Source organism: Lissotriton vulgaris, chromosome 2_1 (assembly GCF_964263255.1).
Source record: "Lissotriton vulgaris chromosome 2_1, aLisVul1.2, whole genome shotgun sequence".
Classification (NCBI taxonomy): domain Eukaryota; kingdom Metazoa; phylum Chordata; class Amphibia; order Caudata; family Salamandridae; genus Lissotriton; species Lissotriton vulgaris.
In genome coordinates, this window is record NC_141687.1 from 1518334762 (window position 1) to 1518354232 (window position 19471).

At 43.5% G+C, this 19471-nt stretch overlaps 1 protein-coding gene across 1 annotated transcript in view; it reads right to left on the reverse strand.

The window, feature by feature from the left end:
* Positions 1-19471, reverse strand: part of DRD2 (dopamine receptor D2) — a 1101420-nt gene that overhangs the window by 535927 nt on the left and 546022 nt on the right. The window contains exon 3 of the mRNA XM_086957378.1: positions 16001-16298. Within this exon, the coding sequence (XP_086813504.1) occupies positions 16001-16298 (298 nt within the window). The remainder of the gene's footprint in view (positions 1-16000; positions 16299-19471) is intronic.

The window sequence follows — 19471 nt, forward strand, 5'->3', positions numbered from 1 at the left end:
GTACTCAATTTCCAGTCAGGAACAGAGCCGAATTTGCAATTCGAGCTGGTGATTTCCAGTGGCTGGCACGGCACTTTATTGTTGAGACTGGCTCTTACAACAGTCTGCCACAAATGTGGCGTAGTCTGTATACATTTTGGAGGAACCCGTCAACATTTGTTTAATAATTAAATTTACGTTAACATCACTAACACCTGCTTCCCAATGGTTTAAGAAAAGCATGGGTGACATGCACTTGTATGAGTGTGATGGTAAAGTCAATGGCAGCACTTTAGGAGCAACTGCTTGTGAAAACTACACTGGGCTTCTGACAAGGGATTAGCACTTATATTGTTTTTTACAAATTGCTGCCAGAGGGGAAGAATTATCTTAATATACCATTACAATTTAAAGTGACCTAAGAATGGCAAAGACACAAACATTAAACTAAATTATAATTTAGCCCATTACCCACACGAATACAGAACATAACTGTGTATATGAAAATAAAATAAAAATGTAAATAGCAGTAATGATTAACATTCTGCCAGGAAATTCACATCAATGGGTTTTGTAGTGGCACAAGAGATCTGGGCATTACATGGCCCCTGTTATTGCAGTGTCTCTGCTACCATTAGTTATGAGACCACTGAACAATCTAGAATCACCTCTTTCTTCGACCTACACACTCTTCCCATATTGTACACTTCTCCATTGTCAACCATATTCCTCCACACACTCTTAATCCTTAAAATTCCAAAAGAACACTGAAGGATTTTGTTCAAATGCCTTCTGTTTTTTCATACAAGCTCTAATCACCTTTGATTCACACAATACGCCTGGTACAGTTTCGCAATTCATACTTCCTCTTATATTTGGCTTGCTGCTGACACATTTTATCCTATGCAATCATTGCCTCTCTGTACCCTTCAACACTTCTGTTAGACACGGAAGACCATTGTCCCTCATGAAATTTCAAACCCAACTTTTCTGGTGAACTAATCCTTGAGGTCTTTCACCACCTCCGTATTTTTTGTGGTCACGCAACATGACACCACCAACTTCAAACTTGAATCCACAAAAACTAAGTAAAGCTTGACAATGCTTCAAAAGATTTTAACATATCGAATTCCAACTCACACCTTGGCTGGAAATTCAACAGGTGAGAGTGGACTCCTTTATTTCACTCTAATCTTGTCATCACTTATACACTCGAAACAATATTGTACTAATTCTTCCATCACTACATCTATCCTGCACCACCAACACACTTCACTCACGCAGCCTTAATTATGCTCTACTTTAAAGTAAATGTCTCCCCCTTTATGCATCCTGCTACATCTCTATTTCAGCCCTTCCCAAGCATGCCAGAATGTCCTTCCCTCTTGTCACTCATCCACAACTTTCCCCTCCCTCCCATTCAAAATCTCATTCAGCGTTCTTGCCTGTTCTCAACTAAATACCTGTTTATCTATTTCTGTATTTCTTTCCACATAACTTTGAGTCCCCTCATGTACAAAGTGATAAGCCTTCAAATGTAAGCAAAACTGGCACTCTGCAGCATTTTTCCTTCTACTTAAAACGTATCCCACATAAAAATTAAACTCCTTTACGCCTTCCACACATATCAAAATTATTGGAGTCGCCCTTTTCTAAGAAAACAATAAATCAAGCAATTTGCGGTCTAGCCTAACAATAAAAGACAGTAACTCCCAAAAAAACGTAAGGGCTCTATTGCCTTTGAACATCTAAGGACCCTTCTCTCCATTACTGAAAACTTTACTTCAGCTTCTGCAAATGCCTTTTAACCAAAAGCTACTGGAAGACATTTCCACTCTTTACTTAAGAAAGAACTGCCACAAAATCCTTAAAACTCAGATCAGAGGTTAAGCTTGCAAAGGACCCCACTGAGAGTCAACTCTCAATATGCCACGTTATTGTATCAAATTTAGGTTGGAACACTTCTTACTAGTCAATACTCTCTGCCCTTCTTCGTGGTCGCTTTAAGGAGCTAACAGGTTTCACAAAATCTTCATCAAATGTATAACAATTATCAGTGAGGCCCAGAAACAACTTTACTTGATTCTTGCCACCAGGTTCAAGATAGCCTTCACCACGGTTTCCACTGGATAAATCTGTTGTCGAATCAGTTTCTCAGAGATGACATGGCATACGTCAGGTATAGAACTCACACTAACCTAGCATTTATCCTTCTTCGTTGTGAAAAACGACTAATCTCTAATCACCTTAAACCTTTAATCAGGATTTGATCATGCTCCTTCAAACTAGCACAAGAAACCAGAATACCATTCTGGGGGGAAAATAACCTTCATAATAAGCTTACAACACAATATTCATCACTCTTTGGAAATACACCGCAGCTGAGACTAAAACAAAGGGTAAACATACAAGTCTAAGTGCACCTAGAGGCACCAAAATGAGGATGAGTGTCCTAATTCCTCATGGACCTTCAGTTGAAGATAGGTTTCTTATGCTGCGAATCTGTCTTCCCCAGAATACTCAGTGCTTCAGACATTGTGAGCAGTGGATGCCTCTACACCCATTTGTCTATTGAACACTCATCTGTCCTCACAAAAGACATTTCCCTCCTTCCCCCTCAAGGCCGCTAGGTCCACTGGATCTAACCACTCAGATTACTCTATCTCTTTTGTGACTCATGTTCAACATATCTCTCTAACCCCCATTTCACTGTTGCCATCATAAAGTGTGGTTCTTAACTATAATGGGATCAGGCCTTTTTTCAGCACACTCTGATGTGCAAAGACCCATTTTACACCAACTCCTGTATCTTTAAGTGCCTTTAGTAATCAGATTCTGATATCTTTATCTTATATTTACCTTCAAGTGAATATTACTTGATCCTCAACTTTAGGATGTAGAATAATTATGCAGTCTTTTTGATGTTTCCACCCCAAACCATAGTGATTATCTTGGGGACCCATATCCTCCTTTCTGTCTTTCAATCCTTAAAAATTATTCCTATGTATATTGTTGTTCTTAGGTCATTTCTACTCTTATTCCAACAACCATGATCAATATTCTCTTCACTAATTTATCCTTACGTTCTCTAAAAACCCGATTAAAACATACATTGAACCATTACCACATATGGAAATTCTGAGTCTGCTATCACCACAACTTGCTCTCTCTCTCCAAGCAGTAAGATATAATACTTTGGCACCTTCATTACTTCTTCATTGTCCACAATATTCACTTATGAGACAATCCTTGTAGCTTCATCTTTTAAATCTTCAACTGCAACTTACTTGACTACAGTCATAGATAGTAGCCACTCACTGCAATTTTGACAAGGGTAGTTATGGGCTAAGCATGCTACACTGTTATATAAATGCCCTAAAATTACACATCTAAAACATTTCATGTTTACTTAATCTATAACTGATTTACTTACAAACCTCTCCTCTACTCCTACTTCATTCTTCTACTTCTGATTTCCCCCATCTTCCTTTCTTGGTACCAGAAAGACATTATTCACTCCTTTTGCAATGTTCTCACCACTTATCTCTTTCGTGCACACAGCTGTGTGTTCCATCGCTTCGAAAATTGGCAACTTTTTTATTCAAATTATAGTTTTATCAATTTCTCCCACTCTTCTGGTCATTAGTGTATGTCACCAACTGGCCACACATGAGCAATTCTAGAAGGGCTACAAAATCATATGTGCGATTAATTTAGTGCTCAGTATATTATTGTCTACTCCTTCACTTTTGCCATAAATCTTTGAAAACAAAGTTTGCTTCTCTTGCACTACATAAATAAGTGATCTAAAATGTTAACAGATTTTTCACACCTGTCTCAAGCTCTCCTCAGAATTTTCCCCAGCAAGCTTTCACATGTATTCATTCCTTTGTTACCCAAATTGCATATATCCACTCCTTGTGTTTGTGCTTGTGAGACTTTTCACCGTAATTTAATACTAAGAGGAGTCAAATACTTTCTTTTATTGCCTTCAATTAAACAGTGGCTCCACCAGTTCTAACAGACACAATAGAAGATGCGATTTACCTGATATAGCTATAAACATTGCACTTGTTAAAAAAACATATGCTAGAATACCTTGTCAACGCATCTAATTTCAAAAACAAACTAAAGCAAAAAGATAACATAACCAATAAATCTAACAAATAGTCATGATCAAAGTGAAACACACTGCTTCAAGTCACCCTTGTTCTAGTCTTATGGAGTGAGGTCCCTGCTTATCTGTATTGTCCGCTGATCTCAAAGGGACCTGGCAGGATTACTATCCTTTGGTATGTAGTTGAAAACACAAAAGGCAAGATGCATAATTTTTGTGGGGTGGCGATTGATAAGTTTCACCCTTCTCAGACGAGAATGTTCCAAAACAGAAGGGGAAAAACCCATATTAATTATTTGTGTGACACTTCCTTTATCAGTGACCTGTGTTGAATTGTAGCTATCAAAAAGAAAAGGGTAGGGTTCAAGGTTGCTTACTGTGCTGAGGGGGGCTGGAGGTAATAAAACAGAATGTTATTTGTATGACATAAAATGTTAAAAAATTCATATATACCATTGTTTTATTGCTTTTCCAAGTAGCCCAGTGATGCAAAAATGTTGTATCTATGGTCTTCTAAGCTAAAGCTCGAAAAGGTAGACTTTTAAATGCTGCAGGCTCCACAAACCTGTGAAGCAAAAGGTAAAATGGCATTCAAGTCTTGGTACCCTTGCAAACATGCAAGTAGTCAAGAGTACATGTGTTAAATGTGAACATTGTGCAACTGACTCTCAGTGCCACAAGGCATATTCACAACTGACTTACCATATGTTTCATTTTGTAATTGAATGCAGGCCCTGCCCGTGCAGGGCGTTATACCAGGGCGGTGACGTCAGGTGGGGGAGGGGCATGGTGGGGGGGTTAAAATGCGGAATATGGACCATTACAGGTAAGTAAGAAAAAAAAAACAAAAATAACGAATTTCATTGCCTACGCTGCATCACATTTGGCGATGCAGCGCGGGCCACAAAATTCATTTTATTCATTTTTTTCGTTACTTACCTGTAATGGTAACAGAATGCTGTAGTGGACGCGTCTCTTCCCCCTTTCTTACTAATAACTAATGGAGGATAATGAAAAAAATATATAGTACTTTCTTATGCACATAGCGTATCAAGCACTTGCTGTCCGTAGTCCTCACCAGATCCATACGTATCAATATTCTGTTATTGCACCTACCTGTCAACCCTATTATTATCTGGAGATGTTTTTTATCCCTTCCGTGAACTGAGAAAAGCAATACTGTGCACGAAAACATGTCCCTTTAAAACATTTGCTACTTATACAGGCTCACAAAGCACTTACTTGTTTTACTAGGTGTCGTTGTAAAGCAAACAGGTAACTCAATCTAGGATAGGAATTACTGCTTAGAAGTGTGGAAGTTAATACTGAGACGTAGGATTAGTTTTTACATGTCTGCCAGACACTTGTTCTTCTCTGAATGCACACATAATGCAACAATACAATTTAGCTTAGCAAATTGTTCAGAAATGTACTGGAAGGTAAAGAAACAGCCCATAATATTTTTACAAAGAAAAATAGACAAATGTCCACTTTATACCAAGCCGTAGCGTGCACAGCTTGTTCAAATCCATGCCACCTAATTCAGCCATGCCAAGTACCATGCATATGGCTTTAGACTAATGCATTTCAGTGTGGTGATCCGCATCACCGCACTGGAATAAAAAATCACGCATAACAGGCATCGCGCCTCCTCGGGTACCAGTGCTGCTAATCAATGCTTGTGTGGTATTATTTTCATGTTGCCGCTGTCTGTTTTCAGCGACTTCCTGTAGGATACTGTTTCAATATATACTACACCAAAATGAGGTATAGTGTGTATAGAGTCCAGGTGACCCCAGAGGTCGGCAGAGGTTAAAGTAAGACAGAACCTTACTCTCCATTTGTGGTAGAGTGGTCGAGCAGTAAGGCAGTATCAGAGGACAGTGGTAAGCATTTGATGTACACACTCAGTCAGCAAATCAATTCACACACCCAAGAACTGAACTCTAGGCCAATTGTTTTTGTATAAAAATATGTACTGTTGTTTTATTTTTAGAACCAAGCAAGCCTGGCACAGGTAAGCATTAAATACTTTACAGTAATAAGTTGCTGATTGTAGAGCAGTTTGAAAATGCAATAGGAATTGTACTTTGTTCGATTTACAGGGGATGCCGTAGGCTGCAATACTTAGCAAATACAGTACATTGAAATGAATAGGCTTTTTCAGTAAATTACAGTTAAGTTACTTTTTACGTTACTTTTCTATCTCAGTGCTGGAAGATTCAGCACTGGGATATTTCCTGCAAACAGGTAAGTAAATACACTGGTTATTCATGTGATTTTTAAAGATTATTTTTAGATTTCAAAACTCCACACTTAGAAACTTTTTGGAAGAAAATTGTCAATGTTATCCTACGGCGGAAAACAAGGTTATCGGTTCACAGGTAAGTTATCAACTGTGGGAGTTAAGGTTCTGGGGTTAGACTCAGGGTATCCCAGGGTCAGTGATGCACTCTTGTTGAATGAATGAAATGAAAAGAGAATTTATAAAGCGCGGTAGCTGCCCTGAGTCGTCCTAGCGCTAGAAGCTGTTCCTTCTGGTAAAAACTGTTAACAAGAGGTTTATCAGAGTTTTATAAAAAGAAAGCTTTTGAAATTTTTGTGAAACAGGAGTAGATTGGGCTGTGATCTCAGCCGCGTTGTAGGAAAAAGATCGACCCCCGCATCTTGATCTCTTAATCCTAGGGACTGTGGCAAGGAAGTACTGAGCAGAACGGAGCTGTTTGGTAGGGGGTAATTAAGGGGTGATTAATAGCTGCACCTGTTCTACAGAACGCTGGGTGGGAGATACAGAGGGTCTTGAAATTAATTCTCTCTCTGACCGGAAGCCAATGAAGATTTTTGAGGCTGGGTTTGGCTGAGAGACGGCGGGGAAGCTGAAGCAGGGTGTGAGCTGCACAGTTTTGTGTAATCTGGTGCTTTCGTATGGTGTTTTCAGGGGCTCCTAAGTAGAGGGCGTTACGAAAATCCAGGCAGGACTGAATTAGGCCTTGGTCTACGATCTGTCTTGCCCCAAAGGGTAGCAGAGGGAGGATCTTGCGAATGTGCCTAAAAATCCCAAAGCAGGCGGCTGATAGTTTGGTTGCCTGACAATTAAAGCTGAATGATTTATCCAGCCAAAAGCCAAGGCTTTTTATTGTGTCCTTAGGTGTGGGGGAGGGACCAAAGGAGGCAGGCCAAATTGAATTAATCTAGGAGGTAGGGGAGCTACCGAGGAGCATCAGCTCAGTCTTGGCCCCATTCAGTTTCAGGCAAGAGGAGGTCATCCAGCTGTTGACTTCCTCTAAGCAGCCCCTTAGGTTGACCTGTGCATTATGAGAATTGAACTGATTAAGGGAGACCACTAGCTGAGTGTCGTCCACATATGTGATGATTTTTATCCCGAATGGGTGGACTATCTCAGCTAGTGGGGTCATATACACATTAAATAGCGTCGGGCTTAGAGAGGAGCCCTGCAGCACCCCACAGCCCAGGGGTTTCCTAGGGGAGATGATATCACCCTCAAAGACTTGGAATGAACAGTTGTCCAGAAAGGACTGGAGCCAAACAATAGCTGACCCTGAGACTCCCAGACTGAGGAGTCGATGTAATAATATTCTGTGGTTCACCGTGTCAAAGGCGGCGCTTAGATCGAGGAGGATGACTGCCACCGAACCTCCCCGAGCCAAGATCCCCCTTGCTTCTTCTGTTACGGCAACCAAGGCGGTTTCCGTCCCATGTTTGGGGCGAAAACCCATCTGAGAGGGATCAAGTAAATGGTTGGTCTCGAGAAACTCGGTCAGGATCTTATTTACGTGTTTCTCCAATATTTTACTCATCCAGGGGAGCAGAGAGATGGGATGATAGTTACTGGGGTTGTTGGGGTCCAGATTGGGTTTTTTAATGAGTGCTCTAACCATAGCCTGTTTCCAAGGAGTTGGAACAATGCCTGTGGAGAGGGAAGCGTTGAGCACTTCCAGGATGATGGGGAGGATGCTATGAGTCGCAGACACCAGGATGCGCGGGGGTGCTGGGTCGCAGGGGAAGCCGGACTTTACTTGTTGCATAGTGAGGGCGAGCGTCTCTGAATCCAGAGAAAGGAAGTTCTCCAAAGTATTTGGAGAATACCGCTTGTGTTCCGGTAAGCAAATGGGTGTAAGGTCGGGGGCACTGTCAGTGGGGGAAAAGGAGGTGTAGATCTTTTGAATTTTTTGAAAAAAATAATTCCACTAGGTTGTTGCAATGGCTTTGTGTGTTGTGAGTGAGGGGGGAATTCTGAGGGAGCTTAGTAAGGGTTTTTACGATCTGAAATATTTCTTTTGGTTTTGAAGAGGCAACACTGATTTTTTCCATCTAGAAAGAAGATTGCGTAGTTTTGATCTCGTTTTTATACAACCTAATTGCTTCCTTATAGATGATTTTGTATGAGGGGGAGTAGTCTAATCGCCACTTCCTTTCCAGTTTTTTACACTGACGTTTCCTTTCCCGAAGTTCTGGGGTGTACCATGGTGTGGTTTTTAAATATCGTTTGGATTTGGTATAGCATATGGGAAGTGTGGAGTCCAATGAATTTGAGATCCAGTTGTTATAGTTTATATTTGCTAAAGTGGGGTCCTGGATTTTCGGGGGTCTGGAGGCCTCTAAGGATGTTATCCAGTCCTTCAGGGGAAGTTTTGACCAGTGCGCGATTTTCGTTTGGTTGTGTTTGAAAGAAGAGGGATGTGGGTGTTCCAGATAAGAGGTATCATGAAATGATCGGTCCATGGGAGAGGGGACAGGAAGCCCACCGCAAGGTTTGTGCAATTACTAAAGACAGGGTCAAGTAGATGGCCTTTGGAATCGGTGGGCAAGAGGACAAGTTGTTTTAATTGTAGGGCAGAAAGACTGGCTGTTAGTTCCGATGCAGGGTGGTCTAAGTTATCATCAAAGTGGATATTAAGGTCCCCCAGTAGCGTGTAGTTAGCTGGGCTGGTAGCTAAATCAGCAACAATGGAGGGTAAATCATTGTGAAATTGATTTATGGTTCTGGGTGGACGATAGATAAGTATTCTGGAAAAGCAACTGTTAGGGGAGAAATCAATGGAGAAAGACAGACTTTCGCAATCTGGGATTGGGTCGGAGGAGCAGCGGCAAGTGTAGTGGTCTTTATAGATGATTGCCAAGCCACCCCCCTTCCGGTGGGGACGATCTTTCAGCAGAATCTGGTACCCTTGAGGAAGGGCTTGCACCAGGTCTGGTTCTGTCAGAAAGAGGGCATCTGGACAAAGATCTCCTATGAGTATGACGATTTCTATTTAGTGTTTGGGTAGTGATCTGCAATTCAAAAGATACATTTTTATTTCAGGGACAATTTTTTTTTAGTGAATTGGCCGAAGGTTGCATTGGGGACAGACAGTGGGTAGGTCCAATGGGTGGCAGGAAGGGAGGCAGGGGTCTGTGTGGTTAATCGTATTTTAAGGAGAGAGTTGGGGCTATAGCTCCTGTTTGATTTGGTAAATTGTGCAGGGGTTATGGCCCCTGGCCCCTGCCGGCCATGGACAGGTGCAGACAGGCTAGTCTTTGGCGCGTCTTCTGCGCGACGGCGGTGCGACCGCTGTGTGGTCGTTGACACATTGGCTCAAATAGCGGCGATCGAGTGAGCCTGGCTCCGCCCTCCCGATTGGAGGTGGGTGGTGATTGGCCTGCCTGCTTCCTGGAATGCCCTCCACACAAACATCACACAGCTGCGGTGGAACGGGGCGAGGGAAGCGAGGGAAGCGAGGCAGTGCTAGAGGTGCAGTGAACGTGAGTGCCATTTAGAAAAGTACCGAATTCGTCTTTCTTAAAAGCAGTTTCTGGGCAGCTGCAGGCTGTGGTGGTGTAGGCAGCCTTACCAGAGGTGAGACCAGAGTGTTACACCCTCAGCGGCACTAGGGCGGCCGCGTGCAGAGTGTTGAGGCTCAATGTTATTCCATGGAGGATAGGGGGCCTCCGGTTAGTGGCTGCTGGCAAGCAGGCCACTGGGTTGTGGGAGCAAACCTCCTAGGGTTTAGGTCAGGACAAATGGGGAAACAGTGGCACTGAGGCGGCCGGATGCAGAGTGCTGTTTCGATGTCGGGCGCCCTTTTGTTTTCAATTGAGAACCTCCGGTTTGCAAAAGCACTGCAGGCAGGGAGACGAAGTACTTCTGGGTGTGACCACCACTTTGAGAGGTATGTTGGGAAGTTAGGGGTTGGTTAGGCACTGTTGGTTTGGGCACACAAAGCTGTGGGGCATCGGGTGCAGGGGTGCCTTTTGGGGTTGGATCTTCTTAGCAGCTCCTGGTTGCGGTTAGGGAGGCCTTCTGGATTTAGACTGCAGGAGTCAGCTGGAGACTTGAGGGAGATCAGGGGTCACCAGATCTTGGTTCAGGATTGCCAGGGTGACCTCCTAGTGGTGTTTTTCCACTCGAGCTCGGGCTGGGTTTGGCGGGTGCAGAGTAGGATGGATTTGCGGTCTCCTGCAACTGCCAGAGGTTGCAGTTAAACAAATCGGTTGTTCACGGGAGAAGCAGTCTTTGGAAGTGAAGGCAGGCAGGTCCTCCGGGGTTTTTGAGCTTGCTGGCTGCAGGACACAATGGGATTTCACAGGAGCAAGTTTGAGGGGAGATAGGCCTGTAGGGCTAGGGCCAAGTCAGTGGGCATAAATACTAGATTTAGGGGCGTTACAGGTAGGTAGAGGGCAGGGACCAATTGGTCCCTTCCCTAGGGTGGGTGCACCCCCTATTGTGCCACCCTCCAGTGGTAGGGGGGCAAAAGCCTGTACCTGGTTGGTTTAGTCCCCCCATCCTCAAGATGGCGGGGACTCAGAGTTGTGCTTCATCTTGCCTCCCCCACCTGAGGGATGGATTTGGCAAAGGTGGGCACACCTCTCCTTCTCACTTTTTTCCCCATGGTTCTCCTGCCCAAAGTGGGGGCAGAACCAGTGGGGACAAGTTGCTGAAAGCAGCAAGTGGTCTGGGAAGCTCACAAAGGTGGCAAACCTTTGAAGCTTCCCCTTTGTAAACCCTGCCCATCCTGGGGGAGGAGGCTTGGCACCTCGTCCCAGGATGTGCATTGTTTCAGGCCCCCGAGAGAAGCAGGCTCTTGACCCAGGGGTCCAGAAACATGTCTGTTGGTAGCAACCTAAGCAGCCACTCAGTCAGGACACTAGAGGTGGTTTTGTTTTCAGGGGCATCTCTGAGATGCCCTCTGTGTGCATTTTGAATTAAATCCCACACTGGCATCAGTGTGGGTTTAATGTGGGTTTAATGTGCTGAGAAGTTTGATACCAAAGTTCTCCATTTTTAGTGTAGCCATTATGGTGCTTGTAATGCCAAACTCCCAGCACCATATACTCTTATTGGCAGCACTGCAGTTACAATGTCTAAGAATGGACTTAGACACTGTAGGGGTACAGGGTACTTATGCAGCTGCGCCCTCACCACTGGTATGGTGCACCCAGCTAGAGGGGTGACTGATCTATGCCAGGGCAGTGGGTTGTAGGCATGGCACACAGGGATGTGTGCCATGTTGACTCTTCATTTTATTCTGCACTAAAACATGCAGCCTGCAAAAGCAGTGTGTATGTGTAGTGGTACAGGACCTCTAAGGGTGGCACAATAAGTGCTGCAGCCCTTAGAGGCCTTCTCTGGTCACAGTGGCCTGGGTACCTGTGGTACCATTTACTAGGGGCTGACCTGTGGCTAGAGATGCCAATTGGGTTTGTTTTGGGGAAAGAACACAGGCCCTGGGAACCTGATTGGCAGGGACCCAGGGCACACCAAGTAAAAGTGCATCAGTAATCTGGCAAAAAGTGGGGGGTACTGCAACAGAAACCCACTTTCCTACCCTTCCCCTGTCTTGCCGTATTTCTGTAGTATGTCCATAATGTTAGGTCTCTCGAGGATTTGTTGCAGGTGCGTGCCATGCACCGGCAGCCCTATAATGGCAACCGTTTCAATTGTGACATATGCAAGGACTGGTTCATGACGAGAGCTAGGGGCTTGAGAAGGGCAACGGAGCTCTGGAGTGGGTGATATGACCCGTGATAACCTCCGCCTCCCTGCAGGGAGCAATGTGCAAAAACTGACGCTCTGCATGGAGGAATCAGGATCTAAAATTCCAGTACGATGACACCACAGCGCTTAAGTACCCAATTTCATTGCTGTTTTGTTGTTGGGGGAACGAAAATAACAATGAGTAAGTATTAACCCCTTAAGTGCTGCCTCGGTGCATTGGCCGACGGCAGCACTACCTCCCCAGTGCTGCGCACGACCATTGGACGTCCATTCAGCACTAGTTCCAATGGACAGCGCAGCACTGGGGAGGAATGTTTAATAGCATCTATGAGGTTAAAGGAATAACATGCAGGAGTCTGTTTCCAGGCTGATTCCTACTTGTTTTCTTTGAAACTTTCACATGGCGGTAATAGCTACTTACAGCAGCAGACATACCGGAATGAAAAACATTGTGAAGGTACCGTGACTCCTGTGACCTAGGTGTATTAGTAACTCTTACTTGTGTCAGAGCAATGATTTCTTCAGAGGAAAGATATATATGTAGCTGCACTGATTATGCACTGATTATGTTATGTTATTTTAATTTATTAGGCGCAACAGCTACCCAAGAGGGTTTCCCGGCGCCTGCCTGTAAAGAACAGAAGGGAATGAAAATAAATTATTGGTTAAATAGCCAGGTTTTTAGGCATTTACGGAAGTTGCCATAAAGCGTTTCGGTGCGAAGCGACATAGGGAGAGAGTTCCATAAGGAAAGCCCCAAGCAGGCAAAAGAGCGGCCGCCATGTGTAATCGCCTAACTCTTGGGACCGAAAATTCACCTGAGTGGGAGAGCAGAGCGCGAGAGAGGGCAGGTAGGAATGAGTCAAAGCCCCCAAATATTGGGGGTGTTAAGCTGAGTATTTGCTAAATGAGTGACAATGGCTTCCAAAAGCGTTACTGTACCAAGGTGACATTATATTGATACTGCACAATAACTCTCGAAGTGTATAGACATACCTCCCCTCCCTTTACTGCCATGAATTATAGCCCCTTAGAGGGTTAGCACATCCAGTCATCTCTCGAAGTTCCACCTGTTACTGTGGTCAGTCACCTCACTGCAATCTAACATCTGTTGGCACTCCTGCGGTCCTCAATGCTCCTCTTTTGACTAGAGTTCCTCAAGAGGCATGCTCTAACAGTCTACTAAATTGCCTCATCCAGCCTCTCAAGCTCGGGCCTCTGCCTGCTGGTGGCAGGCCCATGAGGCCCAATTTACACACACACAAAAGAGGCCTCAGGTCCCCCTCCGTCCAGCAGGTGTTGTAATACTGCACCTACAGACATTGCTCCACAGACGAGCTGATTGCGCCGAGGGTCTACGTGCCTACCGTGGTGCAGTGAGCTGTGGCCTAACTCTAGTCTGGGAGCATTAGAGGCAACAATACACATACTGCTTCGGGTGCGGATCTCCCCTCCTCTCACACTCCTGGCTAACTGGACGAAACACTTCAGCCCAGGACAGTCTAGACCACATAGTCCTAAAACATGTTAGATCCCAGTTGCACTCTACCTCAGACAGAAGATCACTGAGGAGGCACTCGAGGGTAGGTCACTGGTTCTTACTGTGATTTTAGTATCCCAGAAACGGACTGATTACTCATAGATGAAAGCAGCTCATTTTGGAAGGTTTAATCTGAACACAGATTTGCATTTAAAAATAACTTTGCAGCATTTCTACGCAGAGTAAACAGACATTATGGGAGGCCTGATTGGACCTTGAATGAACTGCCACTTTTAAAGTGCTGGAGTAAGTGTAACCTGGTGCAGGCAAACCTCTGATTTCTGCAGAGAACATCCTATGTATTTATTTTGTAGAGTTACATTAACATGTAACTGATGGAAAACTGTTTGGCACTTGCAAGTTTGCAAAGACACCTGACAGGCTGGTCACCATGAGGGAGCAGAGGAATACACCTAAATTAGAGCACATTTTCACACTGATTCTATCATTGATGCCAAGGTTTCAATATTGGTAAATGTGACATTTTCATAATTTAACTGTAATAATGGGTAACATGCACACAGTCTTACTCTGCACAGTTTCAGTAACCTGCTGTTAGTGCACTTTAGTTCAGTGACTTTGTTAGAGTTTCCAGTTGCTCAATTGGACATAATTTCTAATATTCATATTTTTCCCTCCTCTTCATTGCTTGATTTTGCTCACAAGAAAGTGTCACTCATAGTCATTGAAATGTCACTCATAATTACACTGAAATTATGAAAATGTCACACATCGCAATCTGAAACCTTGGCAGCTATGCTAAGTCTACCACACACAGCACATTTGAACAACTCATAATTCCATGCCACACAATTCTACTATAAATAATTTAACTTTACAACATTCCATACCACATAATTACAATCCTAAAAATTAAAAAAACACATATTTACACTACACTCCATACCACATAATTCCACATGACATAATATTCCACACAACTTAATACCACTCCATACCACATAATTAGTAACTCCACACAACACAATTCAACTACACATAATTCAACTCTACACATTTCCATTCCACACCACATAATTCAAAAACAAACTACATAATTCAAACCAACAACACAATTACACAACACACCATATACATCCAATTTACACAACAAAATTCCACATCATGCTACAATTTTCAACAGCACACCACATAAGTAAACTCCACTACATACCACTCCAAAACACAAAATACCATGTCAGATAATCTCACTCCAAAACACACATTCCCACTCCATGACACACAATCCCATGCCACATAATTCCAGTACACTCAATACCACACAATTACTATCCACATAATTACACTGCACACCATGCCACATTATTTCACTACACAGATCCAACCCACACAACACAATTCCACAATTAACAATTCCAATCCAAACCATATATGACTTGCATGTATGCAAATGCATATATTGCAAAACCATATATTGCAAATGCTTGTTTACCTTCCAATGCGTCCCAGCAGATACTGTTCCTGGAGCGGCAATCCTTCTGCCCCTGTCAGCTCTCCTCTGAGCTGTCTCCTCCCTTCTCAGAGGTTGTGTGTGCCCTGTGGAGAATGCTGTATCTGGGGCCCCCATCCTTTTTCTGGCCTGGCCTGGTTCTGACTGAAGAAAAACAATGTAAGTTCTTGCATTGTTTCTCTTCAATCCTGGGTCAGTCCAGGAGCTCAGGGCAGGCTGCTTTCGTGGGAGAGAGGCTTGCTTTAGAGCAACGCAAGCCTCTCTCACAGCTCTCACCAAAGAGCTGAGGGGGCCCCCTTCATTTACTGGAGAGAGGGGGCCCCCCGCACGGCAGGGGCTGGGGCGGGGTTGATATGTGCCTGGGCCGTCCCCAAGTCAGCTGGCCACCAATCCGTAGACCAAAGTGTCCTGGCATTACCAAACAACATAATCTCCATCTTACCAGCATTTAGCTGGAGGTAATTGTCTGTCATCCATGAGCTAGCTCAAAAAATTGTCTCGAATCCACACCCAGAGGACGGGATAATCTTAATGCACATTTCTTTCCCCATTCACAAAGGCAGGGTTGGTAGAAGGTTGCTTTCAGATATCTCACTAACATGTGTATTAATTAAGCCGCTTATTAAAATACATGAACATAATTTATAAATCAAGGTATCAAATCTCACTTACATAGCTCTGTTAATGCAATTTTTCTGCAACTAGGATAATGTACATATAATGTTAGCAGAAACTGCTCAAACTCAAATGTCATACAGTTCCATGGATTCAGTAAAAGTCATTAGACATCTGTTAAATGTAGGCATTTGGAAATCTGCTAAAAACAATTCTTGGGATTTGGTCCCTGTGTTTGCAGTCGTACATTATACTCATAAAAAGTTGGGAAGTTCAACCTACCTCAAGATAGACCACCCACGGCATGACTAGTGTGGCCACCAGAAGATCGGCCACTGCCAGGCTAACTATCAAGTAGTTGGTGGTGGTTTGAAGCGCTTTTTCTCGTGAGACAGCTATGCACACCAGAACATTTCCGAAGACAATGACGAAAATGAGAAGGGTAAGGAGCATGGCATAGTAATTGTAGATAAACTTTTCACCGATGTCGGATCCATTAGTCCTGTTGTTAATGTCATCATTGTACAAAGACAGGTTCAAGGAATCCATGAAGGTGAGAGGGTCACTTTCCAGTCCAGCTCTGTCACAAGCAGAAACAAAAAAAACACTCCATAAATACTGCATCACTTTGCATTGTTACAAATGCCACCTTTTCAGTTGTAAAAGAAATGCATACATTATTTTTTACCTCATGGCATCCTCCCTCCCAAATATTGTGACATTTTTTAATACAATTTCAAAATGTAGACAGTTTTGCACTCACTTATTAGAGTAGGGCTGTGAACATCACACACATCCGATCGATGAAGATTCTAAAATGGACTGTGAGCAACAGGGAATATCCATGACCTCATTTGAATACCTGATCAACAACAATACTGGATGAATACGTTTAAAAGTTCAGCAGAAGAGTTTGAGAAGGAATAAGAGCAAAGTTGGCACTTAAGATAGGATATGATGAATGTATCTTTCACGGTGTGGCCATGCAGAGCTGCATAGTGCATCAAGAAAATTAATTGGATATCCAATACCAGAGCGAGGCCATCAGGGAATATTTGACATACCTCAACTATGTGGAAAAACTGAGAAGGAGAAATGTTTTCAAATGTCCCCTCCAAACAAAGTCATTACGTTTTTTCATATTTCTGCAAAATTATCGACTTTTCAGAATTGTGAGAAAAAATCTTAAATTGCAGACTTCACACAAATACATTTCAGCAAGATCTTGCCTTTGTTGTGGGAATAATTTAACTAGAATATAATATCAACAAAAATTCCAGTTCATTCATATTTTTGTGAAATCTAGAAAACTCTAGTTTCTAAAAACGTGCACATGTGTACCACCAGTGTCCACCTTTTAAGATAAAGCTTCTTCGACTCAGGTAGGGTAAGGGACACTTGGCTGGCTACACATGAACACATTAGCACATGCAAGTGCAGGTTGTACCTATGAGCCTGCTGATATGTGCAGCCCCGTAAAGGCACACAGCAATACTGGTGCAGAGAGGATTCTACAAGGTTAGACATTGGCCTGGAAGGCCTTATAATATTAGTGGGCATACATAAGTAAGGTCAGTACTGGTATATCGCAGTGTCACTGGATTATACAAATAGGGGGAAATCTGCTGTGAAAGCAGTTTAGCTGCCATTAGGACTACAAAGTCCTGTGAGATACCAACTGGGTGAAATATGTATGCCAAGTTTAAATATGCAGATCCCGAAAATCTACATGTACACCTTCTGGGCCTATATTGAAACGCCCAGAAGGTGAATAGGCCATTCAGAATTGTCATTTCTTTTTAGCTCAGCTTATGAACAGTGCCACTTTGGAGGCCATGAAGCCTGTTGAAAAAGCTCAAAGTGTCTTGGGTTAACCCCCAAGAGCGAAATGAGGCCAGAGTAAAGCAAATCAGCCCAATGGGGCCCGAGATATATGAGTGGAAAGGATTTGAGCTTTGAACCCTGGATCGCAGCAGAGTGCACAGGGCTCCACCGCAAGTTTCTAAAATGAGCCTAGGGTGGGACAGGAGGTCGGTTCCATTAATATGTTATAACCCAAGAGGGGGAATGCATGCAGCTGCCACCCCAAAGTCTTACAAGGCCGAGGACGCCGTCTCCCAGGTCAGCATCTGCACAAGTGGGGCCTGGGTCCCTATCCCCGGAATCCAAAGATGATGGAAGACTGGCCTGCTTAAGGAGAGTGGTCTGGTATCTTTTCCCTGGGCCACCAGAAGCAAAAAAGAAGAGGAGGAGCACCATTGTGCCCCAGTGTTGGTTGGCTCACCCCTGATCACCATGTCTGGTGGACTGGGGCAGCCACCACTAAACCTGCCTGCATATAGAGGGCAGGGGGAACACAGCTGCTGGCTCCTGCGACTGTGTAGGAGGGCATCTGGGAAGGCAGCCAGGGCTCCCTCTAAGACTCCCAAGAGGGAATAGTCCTAGGGTATCAAGAAAAAGGTAAAGTCTGAAGAAACGTAGACGCACAACATGAAGCTACACACAACAAACCTGAGCTGGCTGGGCAGCCCAGAAATGCATGTCAGGTTGCCCTTGGAGGGACCAGGCACCCCCAACACAACAATGAAACAAAAGATAAAGAGGTTATGGTGTGCAAGGCCCTGAGCAACAATAGGAGGCCTGGCTGAAAAAGCTGTGGGGGGCTGCAGGAGTCACAGCAGCTTCCCTTCCCCAAGGAATTCAGAAACTGATCCTAAATATGCAGGGTCAATGAATCCATGACCCTCAAATTTTTCAGAGAGATTTAAACATTCCAGAGGAAAGAACATTTGGTCTACAGTCTGGGAGTGCGTGGATCACTTGAGGTTGGTTTTAGGGCTTCTGGTTTTCTGGTCTAAAGTGGTTGAAGTAAAACAAAGAAGCATGTAATGTTGTTTGCAATTTTTTATTGGAAGATTTATTGATGACAGTGATTTTTGCATATGTTGAGATTCTTTATTGATAGTAATGATTGCAGATGACTCATGGTTATTGATTTCAGTGATAGAGAGAAGGCTTGCCAACCTAAGATTCCTCATGTTTCAATATAGTAACCTTGATATGGTAATCCTGATAGACCTGCTATATTTAAAGTGACATCCTCCTTTATGGTAATGTGCTACTGGGTATACGTGGTAGGGTACTCTAATGTTTGGGGGTCATGACCCATTAGGGTTCAAATGTGATTACAGAATTTGTAAATTACTGTATAGTATTTAGTAGTGTGTGTGTGTGTAAGAAATGCACTTTTACTTTTCCAAAGAAAACCCACACACTGAGCAATCTTTTATTGATTGTTATGTGCCAGTGTATGATGATTACAAGCCCACACCACCAACCAGAGTAAGCTTTGGACTGCTCTGCATCACTACCCTGAGAGAGTCAAGCACCACAGTGGGGTATTTGGTTCTCAGTGATGGGGTAGTTGTGAACCTATTGCTTGTGCAGTTGTCACATCCTATCTAACTAATAGCCCAGTTTCCTTACTGTAAGCATAAACAATTTTCTTTTGTAAACATAACAATCTGTTCATGTTTGCCACTAAAGAGCAATACCAAAGTATCTTTTCACTGTAATGGTTTATTTAGTTGCTCTCAAATGTATAAGCTTGTTAAAAAGGAAAGAAGGTTTATACAGCCCGATTGTAAGTTGCATGATATTGGTGGTGTGGCTATTCCACATGCGGAATATTCATTACCTTGCTTTAACACTGTGCTAGTACTGTGTAATTATCAATTGAACCCAAAGGAATGG